Source organism: Oryzias latipes, chromosome 1, assembly GCF_002234675.1.
Source record: "Oryzias latipes chromosome 1, ASM223467v1".
Taxonomy (NCBI): Eukaryota; Metazoa; Chordata; class Actinopteri; order Beloniformes; family Adrianichthyidae; genus Oryzias; species Oryzias latipes.
The window spans coordinates 9,313,173-9,334,709 of NC_019859.2; the positions used below are offsets into that span (position 1 = coordinate 9,313,173).

General features: G+C 38.7%; 1 protein-coding gene across 2 annotated transcripts; it reads left to right on the forward strand.

The window, feature by feature from the left end:
• Positions 1–157: 157 nt before the first annotated feature.
• Positions 158–21,362, forward strand: LOC101156386 (ADP-ribosylation factor-binding protein GGA3). 2 transcript variants are annotated; one of them, XM_004065787.4, is made up of 17 exons: positions 158–236; positions 2,404–2,488; positions 4,237–4,312; positions 4,393–4,491; positions 4,567–4,690; positions 4,834–4,937; positions 10,774–10,854; positions 11,109–11,246; positions 13,449–13,530; positions 13,661–13,786; positions 16,167–16,367; positions 16,442–16,515; positions 16,606–17,000; positions 17,449–17,657; positions 19,471–19,640; positions 19,801–19,911; positions 20,038–21,362. In XM_004065787.4, the coding sequence occupies exons 1-17, from the start codon at positions 176–178 to the stop codon at positions 20,146–20,148; spliced, it is 2,247 nt and encodes a 748-aa protein (XP_004065835.2). In that variant the 5' UTR covers positions 158–175; the 3' UTR covers positions 20,149–21,362. The 2 variants fall into 2 exon arrangements, with proteins under 2 accessions (XP_004065835.2, XP_011472148.1); XM_011473846.3 differs by lacking the exon at positions 158–236 and adding an exon at positions 299–361.
• Positions 21,363–21,537: the final 175 nt, after the last annotated feature.

A 21,537-nucleotide genomic window follows, 5' to 3' on the forward strand; every position in this document is an offset into this window, starting at 1 on the left:
ATCTAAAATAACTAGTAAATGGTGTTGACTATTCAAAAACCGATGGCATGTTTTCGTGCTTTCACTGACTGGTCTGACGGTGGTAAAACACGACTAATGACTGGTGGGTCATTGGTCACTACCTCACAGAGAACCGTTTTTTCCGGAGGTCCCTGAAAGCAGCAGCAGTCACGCGATGTTTTCATTAGCGAGAACAAACATGGCGGATGATGGAGAGTCTTTAGAGTCCTGGCTCAGTAAGTTCTGACTTAAAACTTGTCTCGGGTCATCTTTTCATGTTATAGTGGTGTGTAGCGGCGCGGTGGCGACTCAACTGTCCGAAGTATCGGTTGGTTTGGCGTGTCATCGCCGCATTTGAATGGTACGGTTCTGGGTTTGTTGGAGGCTAGCCTAGCTTAGCTATGATGAACACAACGAGCACCTGGCTGGAACCAAGCTTGTCTGTGTTTTAGTACGTTTAATCGACGTGTTTGTAAAACTACCGCCTTAATAACAGGAACATAGTGTCTGTACTCCGTTTAAATACATAAGCTCATCTTAAATTAAATAGTATCGATAAACTAAAGTTGATTTACCAAGTGTTTGTCCGCTTTTTTAAAATTTAACGGAGGTATATCATATCAGTTTTTCTTAGTATAAGTGGGAACATTTGCGGTTGGTGGGCTAAATTTGAGCAAATATGTTGTTGTTCCTTTTACATGATGCTGTATGTTTATGGAACATGAGTATGTCGTGGAATGAGGTCAGACTGAGGTGCAGAGCAAAGTGAATCTCTGTGGTTTGCGGCCATGAAATATTAGCGTTTTCGTTACTGCAATAATCAGTTTAGTCAACTTTTAATGCATTTTTTGAAGGGGAAAAAAAGGGAATTGGGTGGAATAAAAAAATATTTATTTTGAAAACAGAAGCATCTTTATCATGTGGAGGAACCGTTGATTGTATGAAAACTGGACTGAGTGACTCCTCCCCCTTCGTGTTTCAATCAGGAAGTATCTGCTGATTCATGAAGCCAAAATCCCATAGACTTCTATTGAGAAATAAACAGCTATTACTAAGTCATTCTATTAGTCAGAATAACAATTCTTGCTCTGCTACCTTTTTAACACTTTTGCACTAAACTTAAATATTTTAATATTTATTCTTTAGTTGCAAGTTATTCAAGGTATAAACTGACCAATCAGATGCCTTAATAAAAATGTGTGTTCCTTCATTGAACATTCAAAATGTTTGATTCAAACTTTATTAATTTGTATAGCCCCTTTCATTCAGAATGAAAACACAAAGTGCTCCACGTAAAAGCCAATAAAATAGTCATAAAAAGTGAAAATGATTTAAAATGTAAAACACAGGACAACCACACACAGATTCCTCCCTCCAACCACCCAGTTCTCCCAATATATTAACCCTTATATCAAAACTGGACAAAAACATAAGAACTGCATCTCTAAAGAAACAGAGATGCAGAGATTGACAGATTCTCCTGAGCCCTCTTTTAAGTGTTAGGGGTGTGGCCTTCCAACAAACCCACTCCTTGGTAAGAGTTGTTTCCATAGAAACAATGACTCTCATTGACTTGGACCAATCACTACTTAATGATGTGACTTGGCTCCAACACTGCGACGTCACTATTGCAAAAAGTGGCGACTGGATTGGCTTAATTTGGTTGGAGCTGGAAGTAAGTTATTTTCTATGTGGGAAGTCACACTCACTTGGTCCAGTTCTCCCTTTTACAGTCAGTGGGAGGAACCATCCACACTTGGGTCACTCATCTACACCTGATTCCACCCGTGTTCAGTGGGGTGGAAGTCAGGACTGCTAGCAGGCTTTTCCCAGGTTCTGAAAGTGGTTTCTGATGAACCCCTCATTTTCATGAACGCTTGACAAATGGGGTTGCCGCTGGTAGCAGAATCTCATCTCCATATTTCTCTCTGTTAAGATTACCATAGTTTTTGCAATAAAGTCTTTGTTGGTGCAGCTTTCAGCATTTTTTTCCCTCCACCCTTATTATCCAAAACAGTGCAAAGGGCCTGACCGTCAAAGGCAGGTTCCTGATTAAACTAGAGGCAGTTTGAGTGGATCCCATTTAACTAATGCAGCTGCCTAAAACAAGTCAACAACAACAACAAGAGAAAAGTACAATAAAAGAAAATGCTATAAGCACAATCCAGTGCAGCTCATCCTATAAGTGCATGTTTGTAACAAATGTGACCTATGCCCTTTTTTGTACAGTTAACATGAATATTCATAATGTGCACGAGTGCACTCTGACTAACATATTTTAGTGAACGTGGTTTCAGTTCAATCATGAACCTTATTTTTCCTTTTTTTTTTGGAAAATGAACTGTCAAACGTCTCATTTCCATTTTCTCTTCTCCCTCTTCACTTTTTGTTTTTGTGTTTCAGATAAAGCCACCAGCCCTTCCAACAGGCATGAAGACTGGGAGTATATTATGGGATTCTGTGATCAAATCAATAAGGAGCTAGAAGGGTATGCCACTTATTTTTCATTAAACACAGCATTATCCTCAGGGCTCTCCCAGTAGCAATCACCAGGGTAATCCACAAATATTTATGTAGAAAGAATCCGATGAAAATATGTAAGTGGTTTAATTTAAGTGTTTACATTTTCCATGCTTGCTTTTGATTCTATGTTTACAGTGGAAAGTGTTTAGTCATGTATGGAGCCCAACTGGTACTTCTGTGTCCACAGATTATAAAGTTGTTCAATCAGTTTTGTAATGTGTGAACACAAATGTTTAAACTCCTAGTTTAGCAAACTATAAAAACAGAATAATGAACAGTTTTCTTGTAATACAATCTATTATTAAAAAATTATCCAGCTCATACAGCTGAATGTCAGTTAAGTTTGGTACGGATCTAATGTAGAATATTCATGCAGTCACTCTGTATGTTGGTAAGTCTGCAATAGAATTATAGCAGAGCTACTGGGCTCATGTGGGCAGTTAAGGTCCAAAATCTTAACTGTACACACCCACATTACAAAACAAAGAACATGGTTAAGTAATCTGTGCACATGGATTGCTAAAATGAGAAAAAAAAAGGTTTAAATATATGTGCATGAAATTCCTCTGAATTTTTTTAATTTTAAACTCCTGGTACCTGCCAGCCTCCGAAGTGTAAACGTAAAAGAGGTTTAAACCGTTTGTTCAGCTTTAGCATTAACTATAAGCTTCTAAAAGGAATATACAAAGAGCAAGATTGATCTACCATACATCGCTGAGCATTTCATAGTAAACTTTCTAATATTAGCATGTTTGATCTTTCTTTCTGTCAGGAATATAATAAAAAGGATCATTGACTTTATTTGCAAAGCATTACCAACGATTTAGGGATATCTATTTATTTCAAGTGCAGATCAATAACCTTGTTAATTTTGGTGATGTTGAACTTACTTTCTAAGTCTTTATTGACAAGTAATAAACATCTCATTAGTTATTGACGCGTCTATGCTGCAAGATGATATTTTCAAGAAACCTGACCTAAAGTCTTATGTTATTACAAACGAAAAAAGAAAAATTGACCTGTTTTTGTTTTGTTTTTTACATCTAAAAAAACGGCTTAAGTTTAGGTTAAAACAGTTGCCCTCTGGTTTGTTTGTTGTTAGTTTGCAGTAGGTGTCAATAATCATGTCGCTTCATGAGAGCTTTGGATTACAATCGTTTATTTTAACAAATTCTCTTTTCTTTCACGTTTTAAAATTCCCCTCAAAGCATGAATACCGGCAGCTAATTTGCTTGTTAAGGAGTCATTAATGAATTGAGGCTGTCATTAAGGATAACTTTTGGCGTCTTTTAAATTCCTCTCAAATGAAAATCTTCATTTAATTGACTTATTCTGATAGAAATGCAGCCATCTTCAGGTACTCGTGCAAAATTACTGCTTCAGTAATTTTCTTGCATAGAAGGATATAAATAAATATATCAGCTGATCAGATTTCTGGTCAGGTGGCGGTGTTTGGGGTCGTTATCATCTGTTTCACTGTTGCCTCTTGTAAATGGTGCAGTGACATACCGGTATTTGCTTTCTCTTTGTATTTGCGTATTAATCACGTTTCTCCATCCAGCTCCGACACAATCTGGAACATCGTCCTTCTCATTGTTTTTCTTCATCTGTGCTCTTCAGCTATGGAGTCAACAGAAAAAAGAAAGCTAACAAAAAGCTGCTGACGCATGTAATAAGAGCATTTTCAGGATCTTTTTTTCGTATGTTTTTCAGTCCACAAATCTCTGTCAGGCTTCTGGCACACAAGATTCAGTCCCCTCAAGAGTGGGAGGCGATGCAAGCTTTAACGGTCCAGTATTTTGTCTTTTCACATGTATTATTCTCATGTCTTTCAGCAGAAGAACGATCCAGTTTGTTTTATTCTTGTAGGTTCTTGAGGCTTGTTTAAAGAACTGCGGGCAAAGGTTTCACAATGAAGTTGGGAAGTTTAAATTTTTGAATGAGCTGATAAAATTAGTTTCACCTAAGGTAAGCCGCATGAACATCAGGAAGTCTTTACATGGTGTTCCTGATTATTCCAGCTGTTTTTATGATACTGTTCAGTACCTTGGAGATAGAACGTCAGAAAAAGTGAAGACCAGAGTGATAGAGATGCTGTTTTCCTGGACGATATCTCTGCCTGAAGAGACGAAGATCCGGGAGGCATATCAGATGCTGAAGTTACAGGGTGAGTCATCATCTGCAGTGAGACACACACTCACAAAACCCCAACCTGCACCTCACAGACTGCAGTATCTTACTGCTTTTATTTCTGCAAATTTTCTGAAATTCAAACAGTCTTGTTGGCTCCATATGTTTTTTTTGCTGTAGGTATTGTTTTAATCGATCCAGAAATCTCAGCTGATCCCACACTGAAACCACCATCTTCTCCCCGGTGCAAGAATCCCGTGTTTGATGACGAGAAAAAAAGCCTGGTGAGAGGAACTATTTTGGGATCTTCTTTGTCTCTTGGCAGCTCCGTTTTCACAATTTTTTTTCTTTGGTTATAAATGTTTAGATAGAGATATTTGTTGACAAACAACATTCAAGGGCGTAAACGCCTCATAAATATGCTATAATAGGGTGTAAAACGTCATGCGTATATATTTAGTACAACTTTATGAAGTCAACATTGATTTAAAGGAGTATTCACACTCTCTCAGTAAAGGTCACTGATGAGAAGAACATTGGAGGATGTAAAACATCTTATTAAAAGTAAATCTTGTTTTGTAAATGAACATGTCTGACGTTAAAGCCAAAACGCAATGACTTTGTGATTCACGAGCAAACACATAAAACAACATTAAAAAACTATCAGCGCTTCCTCTGTTCTTGTATTGGTGTAATGTTAAAATTATCACTTTGATGCCTAAAAACCTGACATTTGCAGTCATTTGATTGTTTTTGTTCTTTGGCAACATGCTTTTTTTTATTACTACTTGACATTTCTAACATCTAATCAAACTTTATTTGAATAGCACTCTTCCTATAAAAACACAACACAAAGTGCCAGACCTACACCCCCCCCATCGCTTTCCGACCTCCCACCCCCTAACTGATGGGGATAGACAATGGGAAATAGGCTGAGCACGGACACAAATTCTTGGTTTTTGAAAACGCTAACATATGCTCTCTGTGAATACCTACATGACCAGCCAAATACAGCAATCTTGTCTGAATTTAATTCCAACTATATGAAAACATATTCCTTAGTGTTTTTTTCTGTCCACAGTGAGGCTTAAGTCCAAAATTAAAGTCCTACTCCAATAACACAAACGTTTTTGTGTTTTCAGCATGTTCCTGTGGCATTTTACTGAAAAAAATTAAGCTTAAAATTGTTTTTCTACGTATATCTGTAGAATGTTTTGTCAGTCTGGAGCAGACGAAAACATGCTGCTGGAAAAAGCTTGTAGCAGTGATGTAGGTGCTACAGTCGGCGTACCACAAGCTCCCTGCTCCACTCCATTCTGATGCATCAATATAGATTTATGTATGTTTTCTTCGTCTGAGCTGGCTTCTGGATCCAAATTGTTTGGCTGGATAGCTCAGATATTACTCGCCATTTTTGTTGCACTGGTAATGTTGGGCTGAGGATGTGTGCCAGCAGGAGAACTTATATAGAGATCAAATTAAACTTTATTGATTATTTTTTTTAACATTAAAAACAAAAAACACACAATATTATAGTAAAAACCCAACCCAGCCTTTACCGTTCCCACTCCCCTCCGTTAAAACGGAGATGGATGATGGGAAGTGGGAGTGGGCTCACTCCATGTCAATATTCCCGCCCACAACTCTGAGTTGTGGGCGGGACTTTGTCCTGGAAAACAACACAGGTTTTTTGATTTTGGTTAAAAACAGCACAATCATGATTAAAAGAGCTCTGGGAACGCTTTTAGAAAAGATAATAGATGATCGGAGTGGAACTTTATTTAGTATGTTGCAAATTAGTGACAAATACCGTATTTTCCGGACTATAAGTCGCCCTTTTTTTCATAGTTTGGCAAGTGGGGCGACTTATACTCCGCAGCAACTTATATTAGAACTAAATTGAAATAAATACATTGTTAACCCTCCTGTTATGTTCATTTGTGAGGAACAGAGATGATGTTCCTGGCTAAATTTGATGTATGTTAAGTGTTAAGAGTATGTTGACTCAGAGAATCAGCAAACTTTTTTTTACAGTAAGATCTTGAAGGCTAACAACATAATATTCTATTTTCCAATGATTTCATAGATTCAGAAATGCAATAAAAATGACAACTGTTTCTACAAATACAGGATGAAAACAGAGTATTAGTTGGACAATGATGCTTCATGAAAGGAATAAATAAATAAATATGAGAAAGAATTACTGTGAAATTATGAGATAAACAGTCTGCTATGATTGTGTCATATGAGGTTGTGCAAGTTATTAGTTCTTGGTCTCAGATTTTGTCAAATAAATTTCCCGTCAAAATGCGACTTATAGTCCAGTGCGACTTATAGTCCGGAAAATACGGTAACATTGTAGGGATAAATCTATTTTCTCCTCAAAGTTAGTGAACTTTTCAGCTAAAAACACACTTTTTCACTGCTGACTTTAAAATTAAACATGTGCATTATAAGAAAAGGTACTTTGTGATAATTTAATAAGACAGAGATGAAAAGAAATGCTGTAAATTCCAGTTATTTTGAGCTCAGGTGGTGAACAACTAAAAGTTCTCAGACTTGTCTGAATCAAATCCAGACCTGAAAATGGCTCATCATATATTTTTTGGACTTGCAGAGTATTTTTTCCACATACCTTTGTTTCCTATGTTTGGGCATTTTTTTGCAGAAGCATCTTTGTCACCATTAGCTTGAAAGTAAAATATTTTAAGACTTTGAATTACTACAGTATTGCTGGCTGAGTTTCTAAAGTCATGCTTGGCTATTTAAACCATTGAAAGTTCTTATTTTTGTTGTTATAATCTATTACCCCTGATTGCTTTTGATATATAATTCAGTCTGTGCCCTTTGGTTCATTAATCCCCAACCTAATAGTTTTGATTTCCTCCTAATGATCAATGTGTTCTTGTTTTTCCACACAGTCAGCAGTGCAGTTTTTCACATCTCTTACAACTTCTCTTAAAAACTTCATTTCTAACATGAAGCCGGTATCCTCAGTCTTTTTTATGGCTCATTGAACTACAAAGCCAGTTTGTGCCTGTGATCATTGTAATGGTTATAGCAAATTGGGACTTGATGTGACATATTATTGTGGCTCAATAATGTTCATATCACAGAAGCAACAGTCAGACTTCAAAATAAGAGTTTTTAAAATTCTAGGACAGTGTTTTTCAACCTTTTTTGAGCCACGGCACACTTTAACCTTGACAAAATTCCCGCGACACATGAGCATCCAAAAATTTTTAAAAAAGGAGAAACTCATAGTCTGTATTTATCTACAGTCCCTCGACAATCTCACATGGGTTTTTTAGTCATAATTGTGGCAGAAAAAGCTGGAATTGCAGCTGTTTTTTTCTAAGAGTTGTAATAAAAGTTAAGTTGGAAGATTTAAAAATGGTTAGTGTGTTCGTTGTGGTTTCAAGGCGTTTAACAGGGAAGACTCATTGCCCGCTGAGACGCTGTCACTTTTACCCAATGTATCATGGGAGATGTAGTGCAAACAGCTGCCGAACGCAGAAAGACTGAGCTACATTGTTTTGTTCACTTTTTCTACGGTTTGATACCGGACTCCACAGAAAGTTACACCGCTAAAGACGAGCTTTAGCTGGTATTTTTGTTAGAACTGAGCGACTTTATGAGCAGAATCAGAATAAGGAAGTAAAGACTTTAACAACTTCTGATTGGTCAGACTTATGACGTGTGATTAAGCCTCCAAGAATGATTGGAGACAGTTAAAGGGGCGGGACTTTTCAGAAAACAGTTATAGTTGCAGCTGAATCGCGGTACCGTCATTCTTATCAGGGTGTCTTTAATAGAATAAAATAAACACAAAGAAAAGGCATTTTATGATCTTTCACATTCCTAACTACTCAGCGTTTTATCAGGGCCTGTTTGGATGAACAGCTGATATCCTGGAGATGGAAAATGTTTTTAGATCAGTGAATGGGTCATCTCCCACGGCACACCAGTTGAAAACCACTGCTTTAGGAGCATATCGACTGTAGGCAACTCTCCAAAATGATGTTCAGTTCAAAAAGCCTTCCATGAAACCCAAAAGTTCTAGTTTATTGAATATGTGAGACATGGTTTTAAGCATATTTTTAGATATTTGTTGAAGGCAGAATGAATTCCTGTTCGTTGCAACAGGTTTGAAGATGTCAGATTGATGACATGATTGTTTCTTTTGTACATTGTGGAAAGAACATGCAACCTTTTCCTATCACAGTGTGCAACCTTGTGCAGAATTCCTCTTTGGAGTTACACAGTTGCTCCAAGCACAAAAGCATCATGTTGAGCTTTTGTGTGTGTCAGAATCTCTGACACTGTTGCCTCAGCAAATGACAGCATGTGGAACTACATTCTCCACCACTGACTTGCAGTACAGTACAGTTTTCCCTGAAACTTTGTTAAACATTCTCATTTCCAGTCCAGTAAGTTTCACAGCTGAAGAGTTGCACAGGATTTCAGAGTTGTGCTCAGTGGAACAAAAGAAAGCAAACTCTGTCCTAATAAGCTCCTGAGCTGCTGACTTCTCGACTATTAGTCTCCAAACTTTGCTCTGCCTGTGAGGCAGTCAGACATCCAGACAGCAAGTGCTTTTCTTTTTTTGGGAGACTCTTGTGCTGCAATGCCAGCCAGGTTGTGTCGAATAAACTGAAGATTTATGCTTCACAAAATGTAAAAATGTTGACATTTTTAAAAATTCAATATGAATGAAGATTTATTTTTTTCATAGTGAGTTTTTGTCTTACAGATAACATAAATATTGGAGTTTTTATCTTCTAAAACAGGGTTATTAGTATATCTTTAGAGAAAAATAGTTCCTAAAGACCCACTCCAATAAAATTCTTTTTTTTTTTAACTTGTTCTGTCCAACAGCTGAGCAAACAGATTAGAGCTGAATGCCTTTTACTTTCACAAAAAGAGGTTCTAGAACTTCGAGAAACCAGAGTGTAGATTTGTATAACCCCCTTTTTGTTGTATTATTTTTTATTTTTTATTTACATTTAGTGTGTGTGGGGAGGGGGGGTGGAAGAGAGTAAAGGGAAAAGAGGTGAGAAAGTGGGGGATACAAGTACTGATTTGAATAAATTAATATTTTAAGCTGTAATAATTATACCAGATCTGTTGGAAAGACAAATATTACATCAGAGGTGAAATTCTGACACGAAGAGGGAAAAAAAAAATCTGTTTTTAGTGTTTTTAACATGCTCTTGTGTCATTTTCTGATGGAGGACATTTAAAGAAAATTAAGATCAAAATAGAATTTTTGATCATTTCTTTATTGAAATAATTGTAAATCAGGACTGGATGAGAAAAATGCAGTTTGACAAAGATCGTATTTGTTACATAGAAAATACAGGGCGCAGAAGGGGGGCGTGGTCGCTCTGCACCAATGGTCCCACCCACGACTCAGAGGTAGAAACTAAGTCCTACAATATGACATTATTTTTCAATTGTGGCTAAAAGGGGCATTAGATCTTTTTTTTTTCCAGCTATAAAACATTTCACAAATTTTTTTCCTTTCCAGTAAATGCTTAATTTAGGTAATTTTGGAGCCAAAGTGGCTTGATGCATATTTGCATTAATCAAAGTCAAAGTCAGCTTTATTTGTCAAATACGCTGCATACACAAGACATACAGCACAGTTCAAATTACTTTCCTCTCGCCCCACAGTGCAAGCAGCTTATAAAATAATAAAATAAAATAGATAAAAACAGTTATAATAAGAAGAATAACAGCAATCTAAACAGTGCAAAAGAGCAATGAGATGGTTAAAGTGGCAGTTTAAAGTGACAACAGTGCTAAGATCAGTAAGTAGATGAGTCGGTGATGGGAGTCTTTGGTGAAGATGATGTTCTGAAGAGGTGTGAAAGTTTTTCAGTGTGAGTTTGTAGCAGGAAGTGGGGGGGGCAGTAAGGGAGTTGAGTTTCCTTATCGCCTTATCAATAGGTGTTAAGGAGTTAAAGGATCCTTCGAAATGCTTTTGAAATGGCTCAAAAGATGATTCTTAAATGTGTTTTTTTTTCTGTGGATCTGATACCTGAGCTTCCTGCTGGCTTTTTTTTATTTGTGTGTATCATTCTAGACTTCAAGCTTATGCCTCTCTTCTGTTCACAGCAATTAGCAGAACTCCTAAAGAGCAAGAAGCCAGAAGATCTCCAGGAGGCGAACCGTCTCATTAAGAACATGGTCATGGAGGTGCGTAGGATTCTGACATGAGAAGGAAATTACTGTACAAATGTCCTGGCTATTTAGCTGAATGCGTTCTAAACCTCTGCTGACATGTTGAACCACCCCTTCATGTCATGCGTTCAGATGTATGAATAACAACTTGAAAGAAGGCTCAGTCAAAAGAGAGTCTGACTCACTAAATGCATCATTTTCGACCACTGAAAAACAGTTGTACTGTTTGACTGTGAGGTTGATGTAAAGCAGCAAACCTTGTCTCATAGGATGAAGTGAGAACACGGAAAGCAGCGCAGCTGAGGAACACATTGGAAGCTGCGAACAACAGCGTCAAACTCCTTAATGAGATGCTGGCTCACTTCAACCTGGAAGAGTCCACTGATGAAGATAAGGAGCTCATTAAGGTTTGTTTTCTTCAGAAGGTGTCGAATCAGCCCAAAGTCAGGCTGTTCCTTCATTGCTGTTTAATTTACTGCTGTGTGAAGCAACAACAACAAGAACTCCCCCCTGACAAATTAACTCTTCATCTGAAGATCCATAATGCTCCTGAACACCCGCAGAGTGATGCAGCAGGGTTTTTTGTTTTTTTATCTGAGCCTGCTCTTTAGTGTTGCCATTAAGCGGGAAGGTACATGATAGAATAGGAGAATGAGGCCATTATTCAAGTGTGAACCCCCCTCCCCTTGTGAGACTGTTGAAGCCCTTTCCGAGGGCTGCAGCTGCTTTCAGGGATCCTTAGAACAGACCTGCTGTGAAGCAATCAGAGGTGAACATCTTGTCATGCAACACCAGCGTATTCTTGCTCCCAAACCTGACTCTTGTACGCACTTCTTCACCAAGACGCCTCATCTTTTCCAACGACCCCAGTGGCTGCCCTGATCCGACTTTGATTGTTTTGTTGTTGAGCAATAAATCAATCTGTCCATTTGAGTCTATTTTTCTCTGTTGCTTTATACATCCTCCTGGAAGTCTGCCAAGCCTCTCACCAAGGCTTCAAAGTAAGAAGGAAGAGTTTCTGTGATTTAAAGTCCCACTCCAACCATCTTTTGATCTATTGTAAAATTGTTCCCTGTAGTGGCTGGAAAGCTCAGTTGGTTAAGTGCAAAACATGGCGCACGGCAAATCAAAGGTCAATTCCCAGGCGCACTATGAGCTTCATCCAGTGTGGCTCCTCCGCGCGACTAACTATGTAGCCCCAAAGTCTGGGTCTCCCTGTGCCGGTCCCCGTTAAACATCCCAGTTTTAACTATGATTATGCCATTTTTAGCCCCAAAAAAATCAACTGTTCTCGAGAACATCATTTCTGTAGAGCGGCAGTAGTTCAATCACTTCAGAGTTGGGGGCAGGGCCAATGGCGCGGAGAAGCCCAGCCCCCCTTTCTCCTCCCCACATCTGAGAGCTGGGAGCTTGTGGCCCACCCAGTGTATTTTCTATGTCACCAATACATTTTTTTAAACTGCCCCCCCCCCCATCTGCTCCTGAGTCACAACGATTTGAATAAAGAAATACTCAGCAAATTCTTTTTTTAGCTTATTTTTTCAATTTATTCTCCCTCGTCCTCAGAAAAATGCCACAAGAAGATGCTAAAAACACCAAAAACACCTTTGGACAATGTGAGAGCTTGGATCCTAACCATTACGCAACAGCCGTCAACACTGGGATTGGACTGAAACCATCAAGCAATTAATTGGTCTACTAAAACCCCAAAGTAATTAAGTGTTTTCCAACTACTGACCTGCTATTTCAACTTCAAATAACAGAAGATGATTTATGAATGATTTCAAACTGCATTTGTCACTGGTTTCATTGATTTGATTAAAGACTTTGACACCTTTCATCGGGGATCTGGTTAGGTACAGTGTAGTCTCAAATCAGGCTAATGTGCATTTTTTTCTAAAAAAATAAAATAAAAGGACTTTTTCAAGTAAAGTGTGCAAAAATCCGCCATAAAAAGTCTACAAAAAGAAATATGTATCAAACCGACAAACACCCCCCGCCTCCCCCAACCAAATAAGACTGAAGAGCACTTGATGAACAATTGAATAAAATACCGTAACGTTTTTTAATGTCAATAATTAAAATCGTTTTACACTCACACTTGTCACAAAGTTCTTTTTTTCTTCTTTTTTTTAATAGTTCTCTGAATTACTTTTAGTTGTGTTTTTTATTATTTTATTTTTTTTAGTAGTAAGCCCTTAACACACCCTGGGAGCGTTCACTTTGAACTTTTGCCTTCAGGCACGCGCTGCAGATCAGACCTAAAACCTCTTTTAATGTGAGAATTTTGGGTGAATGAAAGCTGAACGTATGTAATACAGTAATACAGTGAAGAGGTTGCAGTAACATACAGCTCACTGCTCTGCAGGCCAACTGTGCAGCCGAGCATCACCTCTTGATTTCCTTCCTGGAACCTTATATCCTCCTTTATGGCTGCACAACTCCTTTTGTGGAACAGTTCCTGTGCAAATATCCGGCGTCTATTCATATTGCCATTCTTTATTCATCTTGATAAAATTAACAAACCTAATGAGAATTGCTGCTTTTAACCTTGTTTTTCTGGTCTTGGTGACATCAAAGATTCATTCAGTCAAATGTTTTGCTTCTAGGAGTTGTACAACGATTGTGACAAACTTCAGAAGAAGGTGTTCCAGCTCGCTACCGAGAGTGAAGATAATGACAGCCACTTAGGTAAGAAAACATGCCTCTTGCTGTTCGACGCACTGGCTGTTGTTGCAGTTAGACTCACCCTTTAATTCACCAGGTTCAGTGTGTCTGATGACAGAAGCTCTAACGATTTTCCCCCCCCCGCCCTTATCAGGAGAAATTCTGCAGGCCAGTGATGACCTCTCCCATGTCATGAATTCATATAAGACGATCGTGGAAGGACACAAGATTAATGGGGAGTCCGAAGGGGTACAGGGCAAGCAAACATCTGTCAAACAAGGTAAGGCTCAGGGTAACAATTAGTTTGCTTCCAGATGAGAGGGATTAATGTGTGCTGCTCTTCAGGATTCCTTCCTGATTTCACCCAAATGCATTTGCAGAGCTGCTTTGCTTTGCTTTGGATGCACCAACTGAAGATAATTGCATATTAACAACAAAGGAAATGATGAGTGGATGCATGTTTCTTGGGAAAGAGTGGATTTGATCATTCACACTTTTATATTTGAAGATAAGACCGACTCTACTGTGATATTATATTGTGCAGGATCTGTGAACGTTCTGTATCCTATTGGCAGAGGTTGCTGCCAATCGGCAATGCTCAAAATTCAGATTTTGCTTGGAAGTCGAATTGTTTTTCCATCTGATCACCCAGATGAATCTTATCTGGTCCAAAGCTGAGAAAAGCTCACATCAAAGCTGGGCTTAGAGCTTGAAAAGATGAAGAAGGCAAACTTTTAGTTTGTGACAACTTTGTTCTGGAGCTCAGAGCAAGTGTTGCAGCGAGCCTTCTTTGTTTAGGAGAAATCAATTACTTGGAGGAAAAAAAGAAAAATAAAAAACGGAAAGTGTGACGTTGCAGCAGCAGTGGGACAAAATGGGCCCATTGTTTGTTCTTTGATCATTGCTTTGATATGAACAACAACTGTGAAAAAATTTCACAGACATCTTTCAATACATTTCTGCACACAGGTAACAGGCCTCCAGAATTCATTAAACAAAGTGAATTCATATTTCTGATTCTTATGCTGTCATGAAACCAACTATTTTCTAAGAAAAATTTAATTGTAGCTGCTAAGAAAGCCCTGCATGGCAGAACGGAGTGAAAGCTGCAAGCACAGCATGCAAACTACCGTAGTAGTCCTCTCTGTCCTGTAGTATTTGTTCAGAATTCATTTTAGAGCTGTTGCTGTTGCAGCCCCAAGGTCAGAGAATGTAAAAATGTGTGTCCATCTGGGTGATATTTATAGCCCAGTGCTTGTGCAGTTAGTACATGTAAATACTGCACAGATAAATAGAAATGTTTATGCTTATCTGAGAAACCCACTCCGGACGGTCTAGAGCTTTTTACAACAGCATGGACACAGTAACTAACATGCATAGAGTTTTAGAAGTGTAATTTAAGGTGATGACAGGAAGGTAAGTTACATTTAAAAGTCCCACTCCTGTCATCTTTAGATCAATTTCGAAGCATTATCAGTGGTCTTTTTAAATATAATTATGATGTTTTTACCCCAAATCTTAAAGACTTTGTCGTTTTCTAGAATATAGTTTCTGCAGATGGGAAGTTTATTAGAAATTTGGCTCTGAGTTGTGGGCGGGAGTGTTGCCGTGGAGCAATCTTGCCCCCCCTCCCTATTGCCGAGAACTCCCTGTTTTCCCACTAACTTACAACCCTTTACACCCCCAATCTAACATTACTGGTTTAACAACAATCGTGAGCAATGTTGGAGGCGGAGCTAAACAGCCGTACAGTTTGGATCCAGATGCCAGCTCAGAAAATGAAGATGTAAATGGATCTAGTCGTTTACAAGTGGATGCATCAGAATGGAGCAGAGCAGGGAGCTTGTGGCTGTATTACAAATACACCTTTTTCCAACTGCATTTTTTTCGTCTGCTCCTGAGTCACAATGATTTGATTAAAGAAATACCAAAAATACAATTTTAAGCTTAAATTTCTTAAAGGGCATGTATCATGTAAAATCGATTTTTTTGAGCTTTAAAGTGTATTATAATGGTGATTTCTCACGAAAAGAAACCCCAAAGCAGTATTTCGATCCATCCATGCATTTCTGAGTATTCCTCTAAAAACCAGCGGTCTGAGCACCAGCCCCTCCCAACCCACGAAAACAAGCGGGTTCTCGCATTGTGACGTAGACCAGTGAGAACAGCCCCTTCTGGGAAGAATCTGCGCTTCCAGCACCACCCCCATGCTAACAGACACACCCACTTTCTGCCGGGAGCTAGCAAAAACACTTACCTCTTATATGCACATCCATCTTTGCAAAAGTTCAGATGTTGTTTGCTTTTGTGGGCGAGTCGCAGACACACTGATGAGGCCGACTTTAGGATGACGTCATGAAATAGATGGCAGCCACACGGAGTGAGAGGCGGAGTCCTCTCACTTCCGGGTTTGAAAAGGGCTCAGGAAAATAACTCATGTGGGAAAAAAATTGCTCTTTGCCTGCAAAAGATAATATAGTATCATATACGTACATGGATATTGTTTACTATAAAAGGCTTAAGAATAGCACGGTATAGGCTCTTTAAAATGTCATCCATCATCAGAAAAATGCCACACGAACATGTTAAAAAAAAGAATTTCCATCAGAGTTGGTCTTTAAATAATTCTGTCTGGTTTTCTCCATCTGATCATCTTTCAGAGAGTGCAAGCACCAATCAGTCCGAGGTTCTGATCGATCTGGAGGACTTTGACACGGAGAGAGCCTCTCCTTCTAAGCAGGAACCTTCATCTTCCACTTCTCTGACCGACATCCTCAGTGGATCAATAACGGCTCATTCCTGTAGCCTCAGTGCACCTTCTGCTGCTCCATCCTGGCTGGATGAAGAGCTGCTTTCTTTAGGTATCATGGTTGTTGTGTGCTGGAATCTTTATTTATTTACTTTTTTGTGATGACACGTTCATGTTTGTTTGCAGAAGTCAGTGAACCGAGCCCTGTACTGAGAGACTCAGCCCACAGAAACCAGGGCAGACATTTGCCGTCTTCACAGGTGGTGACATCAAAACTGCTCCCGGATGCACAGCTTGAGTTCTGTCAAACAGAAATATAACAAAGTCTTTCTTTTGACTGTGTGTTACAGGGTTTTGGTCCAGATTTGGGTCTTTTTGACACCAGTTTGGCTTCAGCTGCAACACTATCTGACTTTCCAGCTGAGCTCTCTTCATCTACTTCTGCTTGTCGTGTGACCAAAACCACAGCTGCCTCCTCTGCAAGCATTCCTGGCCTCCTCTTTCCCACCCTTCCGGCTTTCTCATCATCTGAATTAAGAGCATCCACACTCCAAGAACCTCCGTGTTCGGCTCCGACCGCCTCAGAAGCAGCAGCTGCCCCTCTGTCTCTCAACGTGACCTTCCCTGCTCCTCCGGCTGCCCCATCGCAGCTCTCTGCTTTATCTGGAGGTGTCCACCTGCCATCTCCTCCCCTCAGTCCCACCTTACAAGACCTCCCCATGTTGGATCTGTCTGCCTCTGAAAAGTGAGCAAAGCATCTGCAAAGAGATGAAACTCTCTGCCTTGCATTCAGTGTTCTGTCTGGATTCTGTTGTGAAATCTGGTTAAGATTGGATGTTTTACATTTTTACATTTTTACATTTACAGTTGTTGCTCCTTGAGATGATGATTAAATTTAGGCAGCGTCTAGAGGCAGATTTCCTTTGTTCTATTAACTTCTTATTTACTGAACCTGAACTTTGCGCCTAATCATTTTAAAAGACATGATCTTCCTTTTTACCACTACTTCAAATCGTATTTTTCGGCGCTCAACAGCTGCTCTTAGATATTCTCATTATGTCCGTTGGTTCATACTGTGTTTGAATGAATGCATATGATGAAGGGGTAGAGAAGAAAGCTTCAGTTCCCATGTCAGTTGGAGGAATTAGGCTTGGAAGGTGTTTGTGTGGTTGATGATCTCATTTCTCCCCCAGTCGAGGTGGCACCATTGTTTCATCAGCCTCGTCCATCACAGCAGCGATACAAAGATGCTCGGCTCCTTTGAGCACAAAGACGGCGGCAGATGACAGCCCTCCGTTACGCTCCCTGTCGCCGGTTCTCCCCATGACTGCGATTCCTGCAGCTACGGGAGAAGAGGCGTCCCTGACCAGTTTGTTTATTCCTCTGGAGGCCATCAAGCCAAGTGAGTCTCATAATTAACCTCTCATGCTTTCTGTTTGCTTTGAAGGGCAATTAGTTCCTCCTTTCTGTTTAGAAAGCCCCTAAAAGGAAACATTTAGAACAACCGGATATTTGCATGAAAGCATAAATACACATCGTTAAAATGTAAAAGAAAAAAAGCCAGGAAAGCTTGCAATATTTTTAGAGGCTGGCAATTTTCCTTTATGGCTCCTGTATTTTTAGAGACAAGTGCTAAAAAATGCATTGACTCATAAATCTAAAATTTTTAATCTCCCAAAATCCTTAAATGATTTTTTTTTGCACAAATTATCTACAAATCAGACTAAATGATTTCCATTAGTGATTACTTCCTTTCTCTAAACATGTTTCCAAAAACATCACTGATACTGATGCAACAAAACCAACACAGTTCCAGATAGGCTAATCTAGCACAACACTTGATTAGCGGGCTCCGTGTTAATTGATTTTGGCTGAGTGCAGTTTGATGAGGCTCAATGGACACATTGTAAAATAATCAAAGAAAAGATGTTGATTAATCCTTCCCATTCCAGAAAGAGTTAACCGTTTTTGTACCGGGTGTGATCAAAAATGTGATAAAAGATCCTACAATTGAAAAGAAATCCCAGTAATGGTTTCTATACAGGAAAGGTCAGTAATCAGCAACAGTTTCTCCCCCTTTACTTTTCTCGAATGTCAAGCATGACACTTTACTGCCACTTAGTGGTAACTGTGCTGTTTTTTCATGTTTATATTTAGTCAGAAAAGAAAAGAAAAGATAAGATATGAAAGGGGAAGAGAATAATTTTACAACAGCAGCGTCAGAAGAGATAGAACAAAAGGAAGAAAAAGACCTGCAGCTCACAAGAAATCAGTTAATATAGACTCAAGAAAAAAGATTATATGCAAGTCTAAATTCTAAAAAAATGTATCAAATAAAATACAATGAAACTGTACGTATACCAAATGTGTAGGTAAAAGGGAAAGGATTTTTTATTGTGTGTGTATGTCGTCATTGTACAGTCTGACACACACCTCAGATGGTGGATTCAGACACTGGGGCTGCTCTGCAGTAATGTCAGGGAGCTGCAGGGGGTGAGACTCCGTTTCAAATGGATGTCAGCTTCACCTGCAATCCTCCCGCCTCCCACCTTCCCCACCGAGCCCAGCCGACAGGACTGAGCTGGAGCTGACATGGAATTCAGAGAAAGCTTTTATTACGAGCAGCTCACAAAGTGGGTTCAATTTCCACACTGTGGGGGTGGGGGTCAGAGAGGACACGCTGACTAGCGTGAGTCATGACCACAGATAAGTCAGCGAACTGATGGAAGGACGGTGGGTAATTCTTCACGGCTGGCTTTGAAAAAATCGATTTGTTGAAACGCAATGTATTCTTATGTAAAAATGGAATACAGATTTAACAAATCTGGGTGTTGATGTTTCTTTAAAGCTTTTTCTTGCATTTTTTTATTACTGTGAGCTCCACCTTTTAAAAAGTTTTTAATAAAAACTATTTTTTTACAAAACAAAATTTGGTTTTGGATGTAAATCTGAGGAGAATCCATGTTTAATTGTGTCATGACTGAATCATGAATCATGACTTTGTGACTGTAAATAAATAGATTATACCCTTAACTGACTGTAAAGAAAGCTTTATATAATGTTTACTGTACAAGTGTTTGTGGAAGATGCATGACCAGCAAACCTCTCGTTAAAGTTCTCTTCTTTGCAGCACTTCCTGCCTCAAACGTTTGAATCTTTTTAATGTTTTGTATCAACTCTATCCAAGTTTATTTGGACTTTTTGTTGTGTTGTAGGTCAAGTGTCCCCCGTGACCGTGTTTGACAAAAATGGCCTCCGCGTTCTGCTGCATTTTGCCACCAACTATCCCCCCGGCCGGCCGGATGTGCTGGTCATGGTCGCCTCCATGCTGAACACGTCTCCACAGCCCGTCAGAAACATTCTTCTACAAGCAGCAGTGCCCAAGGTGAAAACAAAAAATTAATAATAATAATAAATAGAGGATTTTTTAAAGTCCTTAGAAAGTATGGCAAATATTTTATTCTTGCAGTCGAGGCTTTTTTTAGAAATGACATTTGAAGCTCTGTTTTTATCTTCATGTTTGTTTGCTGTCCACATCTTTTTAGATGATGAAAGTAAAGCTGCAGTCGCCTTCTGGAACGGAGCTGGCTCCTTTCAGTCCAATTCTCCCTCCCCCTTCCATCACTCAGGTCATTCTGCTCGCCAATCCTCTGAAGGTAGAGCTCAACCCTGAGCTTTTTTTTTCTTTTTCCATTTTTCGTTCGCTTTTTTTCTGTTGCCATGAAGCACATTTTCTGAATGAAAGCTGCCACAGTGGATGAGTTTGAACTTTTCTGTCTCAGGAAAAGACCCGGATGAGGTACAAACTCACTTTCACGCTGGAAGAACAGCCGCTCACTGAAGTGGGGGAGGTGAAGGAGTTTCCCCCCGCTGACAGATGGGGTGCTCTATAGTCCAGCCCGCCGCTTCTTTCAGACTCTTTTTGCAGTGTCGTTTGTCGCTGTTCAGGAAAGGTCAGAACTTATAGAACTTTGGTGAACTTTAGAGTTTGACATGAAGGAATAAAATGTACATTCAGGATGGATGAAGGTAATTTATAAGATCTAGCACTGCTGAACTAATAACAGTTTTCCCCCATTATGTTTTTAACTCCTCTTCCTCAGTTCTTCCTGTCAGTTCTGGCACTACTATCATAAATAAAGCAGAAATTCAAATGTAGGAGCTTTTGTATCAATACCTAATTCCTAACGGATGGTAGCATAATTTTTTGTCACTAAAGAGAAGCAAACTAATGCAGACAAAAGTTGCCTGAGGAAGATGCTCATGCATTCACTCAGAAGTCTGTTTCGCTTAGCTGACTATCTAGGTTTATAATACAATATACATCAGTATCTGTTACGAGATAGTAATGTTTTTATTGTCTCCATGATGGCGTGAATGTATCATTTTTTACTTTTTTTTTTTAGTCTTACATGCTGTTTTAACTTATATACTTGTCTTACAGCAGATTCTTCCTTGTATTGTCTAACAGAGAATATAAAATTAAAATTAAAGTAATTAAATTTTCCGTTTTAAAGATAAAATTAGAAATAGTTTTTAGGATAAAAATTACTTTTTCAAACCGAAAGGCTATCATCAGCAATGTATTTTGGGCCAGGAGAAAATGGAGAAGCTGCCAAAAAAATGTTAATACCAAACCATTTTGACTTTTATTTCAGTTAAGGTTTAGTTTTATTTTTGACAGGTTGCGAAAAGTTATTGTTTACTGCTTTTTAAAAAACATTTTTTTACCAACCACCAAAGCAGGAGAAAGGGGCTGAAAACACTGAGAGTCTACAGTTGATCTAAATGCTACGTAATCATTTCCGTTTTCATATCCTTCATCTTTTAAGTGATTCGTCTACATGTCCAGTGTTTTATTATTGATTATGTGGGATTTCATGAAGACGTTCCTGACATGAATCAAAGTTACATGTGTTACTAAACAACACGTTGCTGGCAAAACTTGACCGTTTTTTGAGTTATTAGAATTCTATCTGTATTTGGGGAGTGTTTTAATATTTTATGTAAAATTATTTATTTGTATGAAATGATTGGTTTGTGAGAATATTTTTGAAAAGCATTTTTCTGCATTTAAAAATAAAGATGAATTTATTTCTAAATCAGATGTCATGTTATTTTAGTTTTTTTATTAAATAAAACATTCTTTGGGTTATTAAATTATGTACTTGATTGGTTATGTAAAGGTGAATGCATCAAGAAAACTAGTTTGATAAATGTTTTATAGTTATATTGAATATGTACATTTCCCAATGGGATTGTTCAATCCTTAATAGATAGAT